Source organism: Anser brachyrhynchus (assembly GCF_964034855.1).
Source record: "Anser brachyrhynchus genome assembly, chromosome: 1".
Taxonomy (NCBI): domain Eukaryota; kingdom Metazoa; phylum Chordata; class Aves; order Anseriformes; family Anatidae; genus Anser; species Anser brachyrhynchus.
The window spans coordinates 142,145,033-142,163,876 of record NC_137694.1 but is presented as its reverse complement, the minus strand read 5'-3'; the positions used below and the strand labels follow the sequence as shown (position 1 = coordinate 142,163,876).

The 18,844-nt window shown below is 43.0% G+C and overlaps 1 protein-coding gene across 12 annotated transcripts in view; it reads left to right on the top strand.

Moving 5' to 3' along the window:
* The window catches only part of VWA3B (von Willebrand factor A domain containing 3B), an 81,180-nt gene extending 67,063 nt beyond the window's left edge, over window positions 1-14,117 (top strand). For 8 of the 12 annotated variants that reach the window (XM_080576994.1, XM_080577001.1, XM_080577000.1 and 5 more), the window contains 2 exons: window positions 1,820-2,061; window positions 6,197-14,116. In XM_080576994.1, coding sequence (XP_080433120.1) covers window positions 1,820-2,061; window positions 6,197-6,432 — 478 coding nt within the window. In that variant the 3' untranslated portion in view covers window positions 6,433-14,116. Of the gene's footprint in view, window positions 1-1,819; window positions 2,062-2,878; window positions 6,104-6,196 lie in introns of those variants that run through there. The other 4 variants (XM_080576999.1, XM_080577003.1, XR_013945216.1 and 1 more) reach the window with 4 other exon arrangements.
* The last annotated feature ends 4,727 nt before the right edge of the window (window positions 14,118-18,844 follow it).

The window sequence follows — 18,844 nt, the reverse complement described above, 5'->3', positions numbered from 1 at the left end:
GGCTGGGTCCTGCACTTGAGGCACAACAACCCGTTGAAGCACTACAGGCTGGGGGAAGAGTGCTGGGAAGAACTGTGCTCACTGGGCCTCATCCCCTGGTTGCCTTGCATGTGCTGTGAATATATTTCTCTCGTTTTTTCCCCATTATATATAATTTCTATTTCTGCTGAATTTTTAGTTTAAAGAATTAACAATAGAAGCCTAGTACTCTAGAAGTTTTATAGGTAAGAGCCTTTTAAATTTCCCATGAAGAATTGTAAATTTCCCAGCTTGGAGCTGTAATGCTCTACTGTAAATTGCTTTGTGAGCTATAGACGGACAGTTTCTGACAATGCATTTACTAATTCAGAATATTCTCCTTCTGCTTGTAACATTTTCAGCTAGGTTTTGAGTTTTCTGTAGAGCCGCATATTTGTGAAGTGAAATCCCATTCTTCTTTTGCTTAGTATGTTACTGTAGTATCATATAGACATACATAATGTTCTCTTCTGGACATTGACTACATTAACTCAGTGGCTGCATGATAAAAAGCCAGCACTGGCTATGATTTTACTTTGTATTTGTTTCTTTCTGTAACCAGCATGCTGTGTTGAATTCAAAGCCATTAGACAACCGTTTCATTAGTCGCACATTATCTAGTTACTAATGTTAGCAATGCTATGGCAGTGATCCAGCCCAGATTGAGTTGGCGTTTCCATTAGAGCCCCCACTTTTCAGGGAGCATGGAAATGCGCTTCCAGCTGAAATGTACTATTTATTATTTCTATTACGTTCTATTATTTCTATTATTTTCTTTTTTCTATTTCTATTATGCTATTATTTCTCAAAGCAAGATGATTCTTTTGTGCTAATTCCTACCTGCAGAAGTAAGGAACCAAAAAGTAAAATGGATAGCCCAGGCTACCCTGTTGACAGGGAGTGCACATGGGACTTGTATTCCAATAGCTGGTCTGAATCTTCAGCTCTGGGTTTTTTGGGATTTTCTTTTTGATGGTTGTTTATGTGGTGTGTATTTGGGGTCATGTTTTATTTGTTAATCTTTAGAGGTACTAATATAGATCTCATTTTAATGAGATGCTAGCATCTGCTTGAGGTGTTTTCCTGTTGTCACAGTAGAAAAAAACAATTACAGCAGAAGGACTCTGCAAATGCAACTATCAAATTCCATACACAAAATAAAATACTATGTGCTCTGGGCCCTAATCATAAAAGACAGTTGTTGCCTAAATCCTGTGTAGAGTCACAAGGTAGACAGAACTAGGGACCAGACAGAAAGGTATTTAGGACCCTTTCTTGTATGATGTCAGTAAAGCTGGGTGCCTAAGTACTTGTTTCAATTTTACTTAATTTCTGATAATCTGGAGTTTAGTGCGGTCAAGGAGACATCTGTCACTGTATTTTGCATTATAACTATTCTGGAAACTTTAGAAAGCTCAAGAGCGGAGTGGGAATGGACTCTATGAAAGATATGAAGGGTATCAATTCTTGCTGAACTATATTAGAATTGTGGTTAACAGGAACACTGTACAGATTTTTTAAAGATAAATAATTGTATGCAATAGTTTAGCAAAGTATATAGTATCCTCAGAAATAAAACACAAACTGTGCATGCTATGTTTTAGGTTATTCTTTCCTTATTTTATAGCTAAAAGGGAAATGGAATTGTAAGATGCTTGAGCCCTGTCAAGTGCTCAAGAGTATAAGTCCTCTTGTCAGCACTGTGAAATGTGGGAGAGGGCAAAATCTATACCACGTTATAAAGGATTTAAAATAGTATATGATAGATGAGCTTAGTGCATTTCCGTCTTTAACTTTCTAGCCCAGGTAAAGAGACCCCAAAGCCATATCCACACTCATCTTTGGAAGATGAAGGAGGAGATGAAGCAAGCAGAAGTGTTGTGAAAGAAGATAGAGGAAAACAGAAAAAGAAGAGGAGAGCTGAGGACAAAAGACATGCCAGGGGGAGGATGTTGGACTCAGATGATCTTTTGATTTTTTCCAGGAGGGAAGTAAAACAAAGACAAAGAAATTCACTGCCTAGCAATGAAGAAGAATTTAAAGGTAACTTAATAGACTCTGGAAAATCATGAATACTGGGGACTAAACAGATCTCATAGGTCTTTAGTTTATCCCCACAAAAGGAACAAGGGTTCTGCATTATCTTTCCTGGATGTTGGACCATCCTGCTTTCCCTCGTCCTACGTGATGGGGTTCTTCCACCTCCTTTGAACACTATTCTTAATGCTGATCATTTTCTGCATATTTCCACAGCAAAGGGAAGAACTAAATAAAGCATGTTCTGGCATATGCTTCCTTAATTTCCCTAACATTTGTAGCATCAGTGAAGATGCAGTAATATCAGCCTTAGTACCTGTTAGTAAGCAGAGTATAAATTGAGATCCTTCTGTTACTTGTTAGATTAAAGGTACATCTGTACTGCTGACATTAAATTAGCACATAGTTTAGAGAATAAATTGCTTTTAGTGTCTGAGCTCATTAATTAATCCAAATTAATTAATTATTTACTCACAGAAGTTGTGGCTTATAGAGTCGCTCAATTACCATGTTGTCAATGTACTTGATTTAGGTCCTCTGGACTTTTCTTCTATGTTCACAGTCATCTTTTAGTAGTTGTCTTCAAATTGCATATATTGAGCATTATGGTACAACTGTGTTATAGGAGTTATATGAGAGGAGAGGTGTTGGGCTTGCCCTGTAGCTGTGTGAGAGTCCACAGCTTCCAAAGATAGGCCTGCTTTACTAGAAATGCTCAGTTATCTCAGACTCTTCCCTCTTGGACATCTTGAGATGCAGATGCTGAGTAAATGTGAAATGATGCTGACGTGATCAGCAAAATGCTGTTATTGATTCCATGCAGGTTGAAGGAAAGACGAAACAAAAGCAGCGTCTATCTATCACTTTAATCCTTCCCAGCCTTAACAAGTAGTCTCATGGTGTTCTGTCAAGACTCTGTCAAGACTTCAAGGTGGAATGCAGGTTGAACATGCTGTTTTCTTCTGATGGCACCAAGGACATTGTTGGCTTTCTTTGCTTGAATTTGTTACTATTTGCTTATCCTTCTGTGTCTTATTAGAAAGAGGAAAGTCAAAGAGCTGGTAAAGATATTAAGTAAGACTATATGGTCATCATCACAGGGTTTCATCAGGTACCTCCTTATATAATCTCCATATGTAATTGTGTATTTATCCTCTTTGGGAGTAGATATTTTTTCCATTTTCAAACTATGCTAATGATTTCAAAGCATTTTGTATATATAACTTTGTAAACTAGACCAAATAAGCAATTGAATCCCAGATACACACATTTGTTTTAACTATGTGTGTGTTTTAATTATCTTTGGATTGTATTTTGTAACTCCTCCATGAGTAAATCAGCATGTCTTCCTACTTCTTACAAATGGTTCTGCTGACTTTATGTGTACATTTCTTTACTGTTCCATGAGGAATTAAGTTCTCCTGAACGTTAATGAGCATTGCCCAGTATAGAGATGGATTTTTGTGCTCACCAAGATAATGTGGATTCAGCAACACGGTTGTCATATAGGTGGTTGATGAAGCCTTTTATTTCCATGAAGCCTTATATTTCCACAGGGATTTGGATACTGAGTGATTAATGGAGTGTTTTGGAGTGTTTGTGATTTGGTTCGTGCTGTGCTAAAATATTTCTCATTGTTAGGAGGATTCAACAACCCTCTCCTATTGTTCCCACTCAGGGAAACAACATTAACAGAAGTGAATAAAGCTTAAGTAGTTGTATTAGTTATTTAGTGTATATTGGCTTCATTATTGTGTGGATGTGTAATTTTGTCGTACTTATTCCAGAACTATTATATTTAACGCAATATTATTTTTATATGCATGCCTACTTCTCCTATTGTGTTAGCTACTTCTGCATGTTTATAGGAGAGTGAATGAAGTCCTGGCAAATTCCTGCTAATTTTTAGTGAGCCAAGGAATCTTTGTCTTGGTAGATCTAATGAAACTATCTGATTGAACAAGATCACAAATCTTTATTTTCTCATTGGTTATTGTAATGATTGTTTTTATAGACACTTTAAGAACATGCATTTGTTTCCATTGAAAAATTATTTTCTTTGCCTTTCTACTCTTCTCTCTGTTCTATAATGCCTACAATAAATGTTCTTTTCATATGTTTCTGGGTTGATTTTTCCAAAGTGGTTATCTAGTAAAAAAAATTAAAAAAAAATAAGATCAGAAAACAGTTGTAAGTGAAGTACAGGTGGGATACACAGTAGTAGACTGCAGTGCCTGATGTTGTAGTAAATTATAGCTAACGGAGCCCAAACTTCCTTTTTAATTTATAAAGAGGTGTGACTTGGAGCAGTTACACTGATTATTACGATAACTGCCAATATGGGGTAGGTGGGAGACCTTTGAAAATGATAATTTGCTATCCTTTTCTGCAGCAAATCGTAGTTCCGTTGAATTGGGTTCGAGTGTGTAACAGCTGTGGCACCTGGCAGTCTAGGGGATTGGCTGGATTTCCCACAGCAGGATTTCACATTTTTAGCACCCACTTGTTTCCCAATCTCATTTTCCAGATAGTTCATTCAACATTTGGAGAAGGCTGTCATTATAAGGCAGTGTTCCCATCTGTTGGTCATGGCTTGTTTAATAAGCAGTTGATGTCAATTCAACCATGCTTGCATCTGTTACTTAGAGCAGCTGTGTGCTGTCGAGGGCTCCCCAACAGCCTCCAGATTTAGCTCTTGCTTTTCTATTGATAGCACGTTACAGCTTGTCCCAAATGACTCTCTCCTTGTCAGGGTTGTCTGTTCATCTAAAGAGGAAAGTGTGTTAAAGTGGGAGTCATCTGTGCTGCCATAAAGAATGAAACATAATGGAAACAGATGTGCAAGGGAAGAAGGTGTAGTCCAACTGGTGTAGGCATGTGTTAGGGTAGTTGAGGGGGAAGAGAAAAAACATTTTTTTCCAGATTCTGGTAGCAAGACCAGAATGGCTTATTTTAACATCCTTATAAGGTACATAGGGAGAATGTGCATTGGGTAAGGAAAATAAATGGTTTGTGAATTGTATGTGATGGAGAACACTCATTTAACAGCATATCTTTCATTTTATTCAAGGTAGCAGTATGGCTGCAGTAGCTTTCAGTATTTTAGTCCAACAATGTTTTTCTACTGCAGAGTGCAGACAGACACCTTCAGCTTTTAGGGTACAATCCAGAAATTTCCTGAACCTCACACAGGTGAACTTCAAGTTGACCAAGGAGAATCAAAACACGCCTTTCATGTATCTAAATGCTGATGTTGTGCATGCATAATAAGACAATTTTCAAAGGCACACTTCTGATTTTTAAGCCTTCAGCTTCAGATTTTTCGGTAGTTTCCAGGGGTGATTGACATTTCTAGAACCAATCGTACTCATACCTCATACTCCCCATCTACTCCGTCTGTGTTGGTTCTTCCCACCCTCTATACCACGTCTTTGTTCTTCAGCTACCTCCTACAGTTTTGTTTTCCACTATATAGATGTTTCTTACATGATCATTTAAAACCAAGTAATGCCCTCGCCCAAAACCCAAACAGACCATAAAGAACTATGTGAAGCAAAACAGAGTATACAACTTTGTTTACTTTTTTTTTTTCTTTTTTCCTGTTTGTTGTTGTTGGTTTTTCTCTCTTTCATTTTTCCTCCTGGTTCTGGTCTTTTGCCATTCATTCATTATCGTTATAATTTTTTGTGCCGTAAGAGTGCTTAGTGGTCAGTGGTCACATTCAATATGATTGTAACAAGTGGCTTTTCAGCCATGCGGTATTGTTAATAGCAAACCAGAGAAGCTGATAGTGGTCATACCGGGTCCCTGTAGCCCAAAGTCCTGTCCCCAGCAGTGGCCAGGAGATGATTCCTGAGGGAGAGACCAGAGGCTGGCATGTGAATACCTCAGCTACAGGCTTAGAGAATGATAATACTTAGAAAGCAGACTGGTTTGAACTTGGGAGGATGAAAGAAAAGAGCAAAGCAGTGTAAGGCCTACTTACACGAAACTACTGTGCTGTGACCATGGTCATGGAGTCATTTGTTGCACGATAAATTTCAGTGTGTGCGTGGGTGGGTGGGCAGGGGCTGAACTGTTATATCTGAGCTCATGGAGGGTCACTATTCTCTCTCACTAAACAGTACCTTTTCTCCCTTAGCTTCTTCCTCCATTTCGTCATCCTGGTGTTCATCAAGGTGTCAAGCTCCGCTGTCGCCAAGTGCTTCAACTCCCAGCTCACCGGAGCATCCCTGTTGCTTGCACTGTCCTGCTGTAGAAAAGTCTCCAGAGCCTGATAAAAGCAGAACCATCAGAATTATTGCTGCCGACCCAGAGCAGCAAGGATTGGCGGGACAGCCTCAGCACCACTGCGCTGAGCAAAGGAAGCTACGATAAGAGTACATGATGAAGCTGGTGAGGAGTGGATGAAGACGCAGATGGGAAAGATTTTTAGCACCTACAACTGTGAAATGTTATTCCTTCAATCTGAAATAAACTGACTAGTCAACGCTAAAATATTTATGATTTTGCAGGCTTGCTTTGGAGGTATGAGAGAGAAACAGTGTCAGAGGTGCAGCTGTGCTGCTGAATAGTATCAAAATTAGAAGATTCTCTGTCTAACAAATGTAATGTGGTGTTCACTTTGGCAGACATGACATTTGAAGTGGCACAAGGCAGGGGGGACGTAGTGTGTTTAGGGTGAAGGTGCAGAGCTTACCAAGAAGGTGTCCCTATCTTGGTGGAGAAGGAGCACAGATCATCAACCACCTTTTCTAGATTTCCTATTTCTTCTTTTTTTTCCACCAGCTCTTCTTTTTTCCGCATTTTTTTTTTTTAATTTTTTACTTTTTTTTTTTCCCTAACACAAACTTCTTTTTTCTTTCTACTAACTCCTAACACTCTATTATCTATTATCTATTCCCTCCCTGGGAAGAGCAGAGCAGAGCACTGCAGAGCACTAACTATTTCACTTAATGCAGCAGAATTATGGTAACATGGTGAGAACCTTGATTTTTTGGCCCTGAAAGCTAAAAGAGACAGGAGAATGAATAGGACAAAAACGGCAACACTGTCAAATGCTCAGCTCCCATCAAAGGCTTTTCTGTATTGGTAGTACCTTGCTGTGGTGAGGTAAATTCCTACTACAACATAGTGGGTGAAACCCTGTTTTGACGTTACAGATGCAGGAAGGTGACATTTGATTTATAGAGATGGTGGTAGAGACTCCCTTAGGGACAGTGTGGAGGGAGTATCTGGAGCTGCTCGTGGTGCTTATTGCTGAATGTCAAGGAGCCACTTGAAGGACAAGGTGCCACATTACTTTCAGATGAATGTGTGTCTCCTGCTGCAGGGGAATTAAAAGTACCCTGCTTAATACTCTATTTCTCTTGGGTTCGACTACTGGCTGTGCTTCTATGGGCAAACACATGTCTCAGGTCTGAAAATCTCAAGCCCCATGCTGTCTATGCTTCACATTATTAACACTAGTTAATATGAAATGAGACTAGCCTGATACCATAATTTAGTAGAGACTGTAAGCAAGATTTACGGTTCTATAGTCAATAAAGCTAGAATCTTTGAGGATAAATATTAAGACATCTCCTCTCAAGTGTTTCTTTAGGCATATCACAAGTGCCTAGTCCAGACAGGTAGTTCAGGTGTACTCTCGGCCAGGCGAATCCTATCCAGTGTCTGTGCAGGTAAGTGTTTCCCAGGGGAACATGGAGCTATCAGTTTTGGGAAAATTTTGATACCTGTTTCTGTCTCAGTGTGGAGCAAAAAAAAAAGGCTGGCATACAGATATTTCTATAGAGTAATGGGAAATTTCAGAGTTTGTGTAACCAGAATGACCTTGCAACCAAAATGTTTCAGTGGGAGATGGGAGGGAGTGTTGACATTTCTGTCTAGCCTGATTTAGGGAAGACTCAAACCTGGGAGAAAACCCTGCAATTCTGAAATGGTCTATCTGGGAAATTGTAATTTAGATAGTTCATGTTACTTTCTGTTCTGTGGGTCAAACTCCTTACATATGCCAGGATGTCCTGGAGTTTTCTCTTAGAGAATGGAGCTGGCATACCCATGGAGTCATAGGGAGCCACTGGACATCTGGCCTACCTGGAGGAAAAGTTGGAAGTGAGATCACTATACGACAGCATCCATGAAATTTTAGGACAGGATAGCCGTGAAGAAATATTTCTGTTTGGGATTTAAACATGTCATTATCAATAAAAGGAAAAGCCGCATAAATTTCAGCAGAAAAGATGTCTCAATTGAAAGTGTTGAACAGAAAATTGACTTTTCCCCAAAAACTGCTTTTAATCACATGGGCTTTGGAATTTAACAACTCATATTTTTAGCAGAAGAAGATGTGCCTCAATCAGACTAACTCAGCTTTACTGCTTCGGACATGGGATCATTTCACCTACATCTCTTGTGATTACTGTGTATTTGAGGTTGAACATGTGCAGCTCCAAAGACATGAACAAAATGGAGCACGGGCCAGTCTTCCTTGTGCATCCTGCTCAAGTATGTGCAGACGGATTGCATGCCACGCCACAGTGATGAAGACTGGGATCTCCTTGAAAAAATGGCTGAAGAAACCTTACGTTAGAGTTCCGCTGGGTGCAATACAAACTTGTCAGAAATATAGATAGGGGTGTTAACCAAGCGCCTGATCAAAACCAGCAGCACAGGAAGTCTGAATGGCAAATTCTTCTGCATAAAGGGGGCTCATAAATCACTGCTGGTTCATTAGACAACCCATGTACAAAAATTGATTTATTATAGAAATATGGAAAGTAATAGATGAGTTCCCTTTTCACTTGTTATTAAGGATCCGTTTCACCATTTCTTTCTGGGTGTGCAGTCTGACCTCAAGAAGCACCTGTCATGGGATAACATTTATTAATTTTCCCTACTGGGGCCCGCAAGGCCTTTTTCCTGCCTACGTTTGGTTAAGTGTTTTGTTGAGTTGTTTTGTACTAAACCTGGGAATTGTCAGGATGATTTATTCTTTTCATTTGAACGCTCTGGTTAGTCTGTTTGCACAACCTGAGCTCTGACTTGAGCTCCACGCCAATCTGCAGATGTACAGGAGGTTATATTGTCATATGCTTGCTTCTTTCTGCAGGTCAGTTTTAAAGAGGTAAGTGTTATTATGATGGGCTGTCAACATGATGGATTTTCCAATTAGTTTTGCCAGATGGCTGAGCTTGACCAGGACAGCCTAATTTCGGGTTCTGTCACTAGAGCATAACCAGATCACTGACAGTCCAGGTTTCTAGTGCCTCACGCTGCCTCACAAAAAGTTGGCAGTGGTGGGGTTTGGGTTGCCCTCCCGGTTTGGCACTGCCAAGGTTACTCTCAGACCTTTTCTTTGTGAATCTTTTCCAGCTACTAAGGTCGTACTTGCCCTATTCACCTCCCTGTGCCCCCAGCACCCAGAGGCAGGCCAAGAGCACCTATCAAACGCTGTCCCTATCCGAGTCTCGAGATGAGGTTTGCTTACGAGGCCGCGCTGCTTCTGGAGAGGCACACCTCAGGCTGCTCTGTAGTGCCCAGGCTCCAATTTAACAGAGAACATGCTGAAGGGTGGAACTGCTTGAGGGATGATTTCAGCACATCATAAGCTCAGTCTTCTAATTACAGGGCTGTAAGGAAAGGTTAGAAAGAAATGAACACAAACACATCTGTGACCCAAACTGAACATCAGCTCTTTTTGCCCAGTTCTTCCACTCCAACCAGCTGCAGTGGCTGGGGGCTCAGAGCTGGCAGTGCAGCCTCTTCCCCCAAAAGCCGCTCCACATCTCAGCCATTAGCTTGCCTAGGAAGGTGCAGTCTTCCCTCTCCATCTCCCTGCTCCAGGCAGTGTCCTCCCCAAGGAACTTGGAGCTGAGCATTGCGGCATCTGAGCAGCTACCCCCCTGCCTCCCTGTTTTCCACATCTCCCCTGACTGCCTGTGGAAAGGATGTTGGAAAACTCAGGGCGTGTAGTCACAGCCACCTGATCTTGAGCCCATTTTTGTGACTGTAAGGTGATTTTTCTCTGTGTCAGAGATGGGGAGGCTGGAGATCCCTGCACACCTTGTCTTTATTTTGTGTTTTATGTTCCTCTCCAGCAGTGATGAAAGAAGGTCAAAGAGGGATGGAGACTTAGGATGGGAGAGGTCACAGTTTCCAAGTAAGTTGCTGAGTCAGGGATATTTTAGAACTTTTCCTCAGGCTGCTCTTGAGTTTTTCCTTTGGAAATAGCCTTTCATCTGGAGAGAAAGGGTTATGGACAGGTATACAAGGTTTTCCAGGCAGTCGTTTTATGGTGCAGTGCGAAAAGAAATGTGATGATGTATTTTCAGGGCCTCATTTACCAAGCTGGTCTTTTATTCTTCCTAGAGCTTGCCTTTGATCTGATTTATAAATTTATTCCCCAGCATCTGAGTGGTTGGTTCTTCTGGTGCATTATGTTGGGACTATTGTCTTTAGTTTCAGTATTTAAAAAAATAATAAAATACTGTCATTGAATTTCATAGGAGGAATTATGACAATATTTGATGGAAGGCTTTTAATTTTAGGACTGTGGCTAATTCCAACATCCTTAGTTCCCCTGGGGTAAGCTGTGCATTTTAGGCTCAGCTGAGCTCTAAAACCCAAGGCCTGAACAGTCTGGCAGGTCTTCCCTGGTTTTGCTGTAAAGATACAGAGCACTTATTCAGAACTTATTCAAACCTGCACAAAGCTTTGTTCCCATGAACTCCCAAGCTCCAGCAAAGCTTTCCCAAACCCTTGGATGTGTTTTGAGACCACAGCATGGTTTATCTGAGCTCACACACGTAGATTTGTATACCTTTCCTGCTCATCCCTTCTAATGTTTCCAGGTAGATTTCTTCTGCAAACGGCTTTGTCAGTGCCTTAAGTCAACCAGAAACCACATGAAGGTGGCTATTGCACCACTTAGCCTGCATTGATCAGCACTGGTGATAAGCAGCCCACACAGGTTTGGGATCCACCCAGCGCTGCTGGAGCTACACAATTTCTACTAGGCTCAGAGCTGAAGCAGAGCTTGGTTGCTTGTGCTTGAAGCCAAATGTGGGTCAGCAGCAAGCAATAAATACTTGTGGATGATGACTTTTCACAGTCAGCATTCTCCTCAGATTAAATCATCGACACGATGTCCTCCTTGGATGGTCCTGTTGGGATCGACGTGAGGCTGCAGCTGGTGCCACGTGTGGTGCGATAGTGCCACCACAGCACCCGGGCCCCAGGTACTGCACAGGCAGCATGGGGCCTCAGGTTTTGGGATGCTGTGGACTGAGGAGCCAGTTTCCTGCTTGCTGAGATAAAGCAGGGTTGTACAAGTTTGCCAGGAACATCAGGAGGGACTTCTGTGGGTGGAGGATCTCCTTACATACCGGCCGTTCATGGAGCTGCTATCTCCCCATGCTCCTTCTGATACAACTCCCGTGAGTCTGCTCACTTTTCATGGCTAAAATGGAAAACCAAACCTTTTACTAAAGCAAATGAGTGTGGAGAGTGAATTCAGGCAATATGGTGAATATAGACGGGGAATATAGCTGAAAATGTTTGTTTTTGTCTGTACTATTCCTCACATTTTTCATCTTCTCTGCTTGTCTGCAGAGCCTGGCTTTGTTCTGAAAGTCTTTTCACACATACTGCATTCATTTACCACCCACAGATGCTGCCTTTTTTTCTTTCCTGTTGTTTTCATTGATCTAACATGAAAGTCACCTTGAACTGAAAGAGCTTTGCCCTTGCTATGCATACAAAATACCAAAAAATATAAATATAAAAATAATCACACAAAATACAAGGGCTAGGCAAGTTTTTGTGGGGATTGCTGCTGTAGGAGGTCACGGACAGTGGATATGAGGTATACATAAAAAAGCAAGATGCTGTTGGATTGAATAGATTAAGTCCTAGTGTGCGTGCAGATAAGAAAACAAGGTGTCATGTATTATACCTTTCAGTATTTATTTTGGTATCTGTTTTTTGGTGTCTTGGTATTGGTATCCTGGTATTTTATTTTGGTATCTGCTGATGCAGATCTGGGTACCTACTGGCCTGTTTTTCATTCATATCAAGAAGGCTGACATGGGATCAGCCTGTAATCTGCCTGTGCATGTGTTATATGAAGCTTATCACTGGAGAAAACATCTTTTGTGAGAAGTTCCTGCCAAGTTGTAGCAGGAACTGTGGCTTCTGTCATGCAGCTGCCTTACAGCACGAAGGAAACTCAGACCTTTCCTAACCAAACAAGAGGTAGCACTTCAATGTGGCTGCTTGGTATTGGGTGCTTGAGTATTTTTTTGGCACATGGATTTAAAAATACGTTGCCAGGCAATTACATTGTGAATAGGCCTGCAGCGCCGGCGGCTGAGTGCTGGCCTGTTTGTTCTCTTCATGAAACATGTGGCTCGGTGCATTTAGCCAGCCGTGGTAGCGTTGGCTGGGGCAAGCGGTGCTGAGCCCGCTGGTTCCACGCAGCCCTGCCAGCCCTCGTGGCCAAAGAGCAGCGACACGCTGTCATCGTGGGCTTTCATCCCCAGCACTGAAGCTACACGTAGGCTTCCCTCATGTCTTCATAGGCAAAGTTAATTTTCTTTGCCTCTCTTCTGTTTGTAACGCGAACCTTCTGCTTAATGCTGGCTGGAAGAGCAGCAAGGAGACTGCATATTTTACTGCCACAGAGAAATAGGTTACACTCAAGGGAGAAGCTTAAGAAGAGGTCTTTTTTAGATGAACCCTGTCATTCTCCACGTTGGTGGGCATGGTGGGCACCCTTCCTCCTATAAATGTGTGACACTTTGAACAGGCTGGAATCCAGCCCACTGACAGGAACCGTCTCGGTGACAAGCAGGCGGATGACTGGTAACTGGTTGTCCTTTTTTCTCCCTTTCCCAAGCCTACCCACCTGTATTACTTAAAGAGAGATCAATGCATTCAGGCAATGGTCTGACTAGTTTTAACCATGACCTGAAAACTTTGAAGTCCGTAGCATGCCAAAGCAATGAACACATTGTGCCTCATCTCTCACCATCGGCTGTGTCTCACACCGAAACTTTTGTTCCTGTAAATATTAGGATTTGTGTATATGTGGTTTATATGTGCTGTGGCAAACTCTTTTTGACTTTAAAGAGGTCAGGAAAAAGAGGAGAGGTCGGGTCCACTCACTCCTTCACAAAAACTGGCAAAGACAGATCTGAGAAGAGGTGTGCAGTAGCTAAGGTAGAGTAGGCTATTAAAAAGACAGTTATATTTTATTATACTTTTTATTTTGTCTTTTATTATAACTTCATGTTATATCCCATACATGTGCAAATGCCCATCTACTGCTGCCTTTTTTTTTTTTTTTCTGTTGAATTAGTTTATGAGTACTTCTGCAAGGGCTTGGGTCTTCTTGCAAGCTATATAATACTGATCTCGATGGCACTGCAGTTTTGCACTTTCCAGCAGTGGCTCCAAATAACTTTAAGGGGTTGTTCTTACAGGCATTGCAGACACAAATAAACATGACTTAATTAATTCCCATAATATTCACCTGGTGCTTATGACTATATAATAATTTCAAAATGCGTCTCATTTGTGATCTAAAAGGGTTTTTATGAACTAAAATACGCAAAAGAAAGTTAGCCAAGTTAGTGGTGAGAGCCACGCTTGAGAATTTTCTTCTGAGAGCTGGTATCTAAATGTATGGACTTGGTGAGCAGTAGGTGAGCATCCAGGATCCAGGTTTGGCATCTAACTGAATTGAGCTGAAGGAAAATACAGTGATTCAGGTTGTAGATATGATGATCATGAATACTGTAGCCAAAAGTGGGCTTCCAGAGGAAGCCAAAATAAATTAAGGAACTTCTAAAATGTCTATGTTGGTTATTTCTATAGGCAATGAAGTCCATTTACCTAGATGCATCTGTCCAGTCCTGAGATACCTAAGGTCTCCAAGACATGTGGTTCAGAGAGGTATACATGACCTATGACTTACGGAAGACTTGGACTCTTGGTCTGGCTGGTAGATGCTGTGTGAGATAACCCACAGCACCCAAAATAGCACTGAGCTCTGTCAGTGGAGTCATTCCCTCTGGTGAATACTGCAGGAGTGTCTCATGTTTGGCTGCTTATATCCATTATACCCAGAGAGACTCTGCTTGATTATTTGAAGCAGAGTGAAAGAAATAATTTTGTCCCTAGAAAGCTTTAGAAAACAAAGGCATACCTACCGATGCCAAGGCAGGCCATGAAGAATGCCACTAAAAATTTCTCTGAGCTGCTGCCCAGAAAGTCACCAAGGGAACATTTATCCATTCTGCAAGGTACATTGAAAAATCATTCAAGTCTAAAAAATAGTCATTAAATGAATGAAAACATTAACATAACTACTATTTTGACACTTTTTAATGGCAAAACCAGGTCTTTAAGCTGGATAATAGAGAGAATGGCTTCCTGGTTGAGGAAGCAGCACCTGTTTTAATCAGCAAGCCATGGATGCGTCCAGCTGTGTGTGGAGCTCAGGCCCTTTAAGGTCTGTTCTCCTTTACTGGCCTGCTTTTGTACCCGACACAGTTGCTCTTCGTGGTTGTTCAAGCAGTACTGCACCAGCAGAAGGAAGAAGCCCCCATGGATCTTTTCTCCCATCACCTCGGCAAAGCTGATGAAGAAGGAGGAAGGAAGCTACTCTCTCACAGAAGAGCACTGGGCTGCTTGCTTGGCGCTCAGTCCTGCCAGGAGCAATTCCATGCCCTAGGTGCCTAAAGGGACAGGCACTTATGGAGACATTCGAAACTACCCACCCGCTTATTCCTTGCTGACTTAAGTGGCCGATGAGCCTGAAAGTCCCATAAAGCATGGGACTAAAGCTCTGGTCCAGGTGGGTATGGTGTTTGAGGGTGCTGATGTGGGCGCAGTGCCCCGAGATGCCTGGCTGTGCAGAGCCCTCCCCAGGGCCCTGCGGCACCGCCATGGTTGATAAAAGATCCATGCATGGGCTGGGGGAACCCAACCATCCTGTCTGGGCTCTCTTTGGGCACAAAGAATTAGTGGAGCAAGATTTGAGGTTAGGACGAGGGGGTTGTTGGCAATTCTTTTATTCCCTTATCTTGGTCTTGAAGAATTGGTGCTGGACAGGTTCCCCGGTGCCCTTTACACTGAGCCACAGCTTCACAGGGACTGATTTTTGCTGTGATTTATAGCAAACAGGATATATCCTATACAGTGAACTCAAGTTTTCCTTTAGGCTGACACCCTCTGCTGTTCACTCCTGCACATTATGTGTAAGCAAAATGTAGCCACAGTTAAAGTGACTGCAGACTTCCTGGAAAGTGACTACAGTGATTTCCTGCGTACTGTCCTAGTTTTTGGTTATTCTTTGAAAACAGCACAGCAGAGATTTAGTCACCTGACCTACCCTATATGTTTTTTAGGAAAAATAATATGCAGTGATGCCACTTTTCAAAAGTTTGGATGTAGGATACAGCTTTGAGATTTATTTTTGAAAATATCTGCCATTCCTGCAGTATCAAGAATGGCCTGATCACACTTTGCTGCTGAGTGCTGGGACCTGAGTTTAGTTATCAGAAGCTTGTGAAGTTGATTTCCTTATTTTTATACTATGTTGTTATTTGACATAGCTGTGAAATGTGAATGGAGTTTCATTGGAGATTGCTCACATTTGAGAGGTTTTCATTTTGGAGAAGACGCTCATCCTCTTTTCTGTGTTGGAAGGATCCATGTGAATGAGCCATCAGAATTGGAATCACCGTACAAAAGAGACATCTGGGCTTGCATACCTCTGAACTGCAGGAGCACACAATTCACCCTCTGGTAGGTAGTAGTGTAGTCAGACTGATCAGTCCATGCTTTGAGGATAATGTCAAGCCAAGTGAAACATCCCAAGAGTAACATATTATTTATCACTGGAAAAAGGGTGCTAAAGCCCAAAAGACTTACAGGTTTCTCTCTTTGAGACAGCTGCATGGCGATGCAAGGGGCAGGAGAAACCACTGAGCTCTTCTTGGTCTCTCAGTAGCTCTCAATAGCATGACACAAGTATCTGAAGCCCATACTCAGTCTCCTTACTTCAGCAGGAAAACCTCTAGCACTTAGTGCTTTCTAGGAATTCTTGTCTCTCTTAGCGAGGAAAGGATTTAAGGACAACCTTGCTTCGGGAATATTATTTCCTCAGGGCATGAAACTTGTCCTTCAGTGCTATGTAAGACAATAAATGGGGAGATAACCTTTATGAATGTAATCGGTCAAAATGTTCCTTTCCTTCCCATCGTTTCCAGCATCAACTCATCCAGTTTCTGTTATTCTGTGTGTAGGCAGGTGCAAGCAGGGTTAATGCTTATCGGCTGCGCAGGATTTCAGCAGGATTAATCTCACGAGTTCTTGTGTTTCACTGCCAGCCTCTGAAGCTATTTCCAGAAACTCCCTGGATCCATCTCGAGCTGTCAGTCTTGCTGACCACTAAAAGTTTTCCCTGAGTTTCCTCTGTGTAGAAAAAGGGCACTGTCCTGGGAAATGCCTTTTCCCAGTGGCAGCTGGGCTGCCATTTCTCATTTGCCTTTCCAAGAGACATCAGAAGATCAGTAGCAGTCTCTTTGAAGGCTGCTGATCCAGAGAGATGCATTAGGGTGCCTTGCTGTCCTTGTGAGTATGAAGTAGACAATAAATACAGCAGGTTTTCCCCATATGAAAAACTGGATTGAAAGAAAGAGAAAATTAGAAGAGCTAACAGTGGGTTTTTAAAGGTCAGCCCGTGTAAGTTCCCCTCAAAAGCTGGTTCCTCCTGCACCGCAAAACTCTGATGGCACACCAAAGACCCTCTTTGTTGTGTGTCTGCGTACAGCCCAGCGGGAAGCTGGGCCAGAGAGGTGTTCATAGCTGAGATCAACAGAGCAGTATTGAAACCCCCACCTCGAGCACCCCTGAAGCGGTCTATACCACTCCCAGAGCAAGTCCATGTGCCTACTCAGGCCAACGGGGGCAGAGGCTGAGGCGCAGCCTTCCTCATTCCTCACGTACAGCAGCATCAGCTTCCAAACGTGTTTTGCTGGCAGCTGCTGCTGTGGAGGCTCTGTGGCCATCGTACAGGACCAACCAACCACCTGTGTGCAAATTAAAGGGAGCTTGGGCACGGGTAGCACAGCACTCACACTGCAAAGGTGGCAGCCCCTCAACGGACAGGCAGAGATGAGCCATCTAGCAAGATCCTGTCTCTGCTGCCAAGAGAAGAGCGAGAGCCAGTAACCTGCTCAGTAAATCAGGGAGAGGGTGCAGTGACCACTGCTGGGGGCTATCAGGAAACTGGTTTATGCCAAGCTTGCCCGCAGTACGCTCACGTTGGCAAAGATTGCTGTTGTCTCTGCCATTACTGGCTGTGGTCCCATCGGTATCACCACACAACAGCTCCCACCGGCCCCAACCAGTGATATGCACTTTTCAAAAGCATTTTTACTTTCTTCAGCATTTCAGCTTTGCCTCATCTGATTTGTGTGAGCTGGGGCTGGCCACATCTGCCTGCGGTACCGCAGTGCTGGGGGCAACCTGATGCCTCTCGGCGTGGGACCGAGTCAGACTGTCGCTGCCTGCTTTATCCACCAGTAAAAGGAGATGGAAATAGATGGTGTTGGCTAAAATAACTCCAGAAGTGGAATAAAGAGGATATGATTTTTTTTCTTCTCCTTTGTGCTCTGTGGTTGTCATTGGTCACTGCTTTCTGCTGAAGGCAAAGCCAGCACACGGACACTTGGAGCTGCCAACCCCTTGTACTTTCCCCACATGCTTTCTTTAGTTCCTCTATTGCTTCAGTTCTTTACTTTCCAGGCTCACAGCTTGGCAAAGCACCCACGGAAAGCAGTGAGATACTGACCACTCAGCGTGTCTCAGGTATTTCAGGGCACAGTCCAACTCCTCGTCTATGCATGCTGTTGTTCGATCCAAGTACAGACACTGATGAGCTGTGAAAGTGAAATCTTCAATCCGTGGTTACCAACATTTGACTGCAGGCCCTCAGCATCCTCAGGCTCACTAGCGAGGCCCAGCAATGACTTCCAAAAGCATGACGAGAAAAGCTTTTAAGCCCTGCTTTACATTTCACGTCAGTGTCTCCCTTTCCCCGTGCTTGCTGCTGATGGACCTCCATTATGTGACTGAAAATGCCCATTTATTCTGGCTGGAGAAGCTGGGCTGCATCCCTACCAGTGCCTCCGGCCTGAAAAACATTTCACTAAAAATCCCCCCTGGAGGGAGCAGGATCGTTTCATTTTCCCTAAGAGAGGCTTGCCCTGAGAAGCGACGTGAAAAATAAGAGTACTTGAGTACGCTGTTTATCCCAAGTGAGTCACCTGGGAGACACTAAGAAGGATGCATTTGCAGTCGTGTTTGGTTAAACACTGCGGCATGAAAATTCACAGCAACACCTCTACAGCTCCCTGAACATCTGTCGTGCTTCTGCACGGCTCGCTGAGCCCGTGTCTGCAGGCGGTTTGCCTCGCACCACATCGTAGGCGACTTCACAGGTAGGCTTGCAGGCAGCGGGAGCTTCCACACCTCTCTCGGGCCGTGAGCTGTGTCCCTGCATCCCTCCGAGCTCTCTGCTGACAGAGAGGGGCACGAGCTGGCTTTTCTGAGTGCTCACCAAGGCACCAGGCAGAGAGGTTCCTCATCTGTCTGTGCCTTGGCCTCCTCTTATGCAAATACCTCCGCTTGCCTCGGCAGTAACACCAAATTGTATTATTTTGAAAGTTTAGCCTGTAATGGCTTGTCGTGTGATTTTGCCTGTAAAAAATGATCGGTT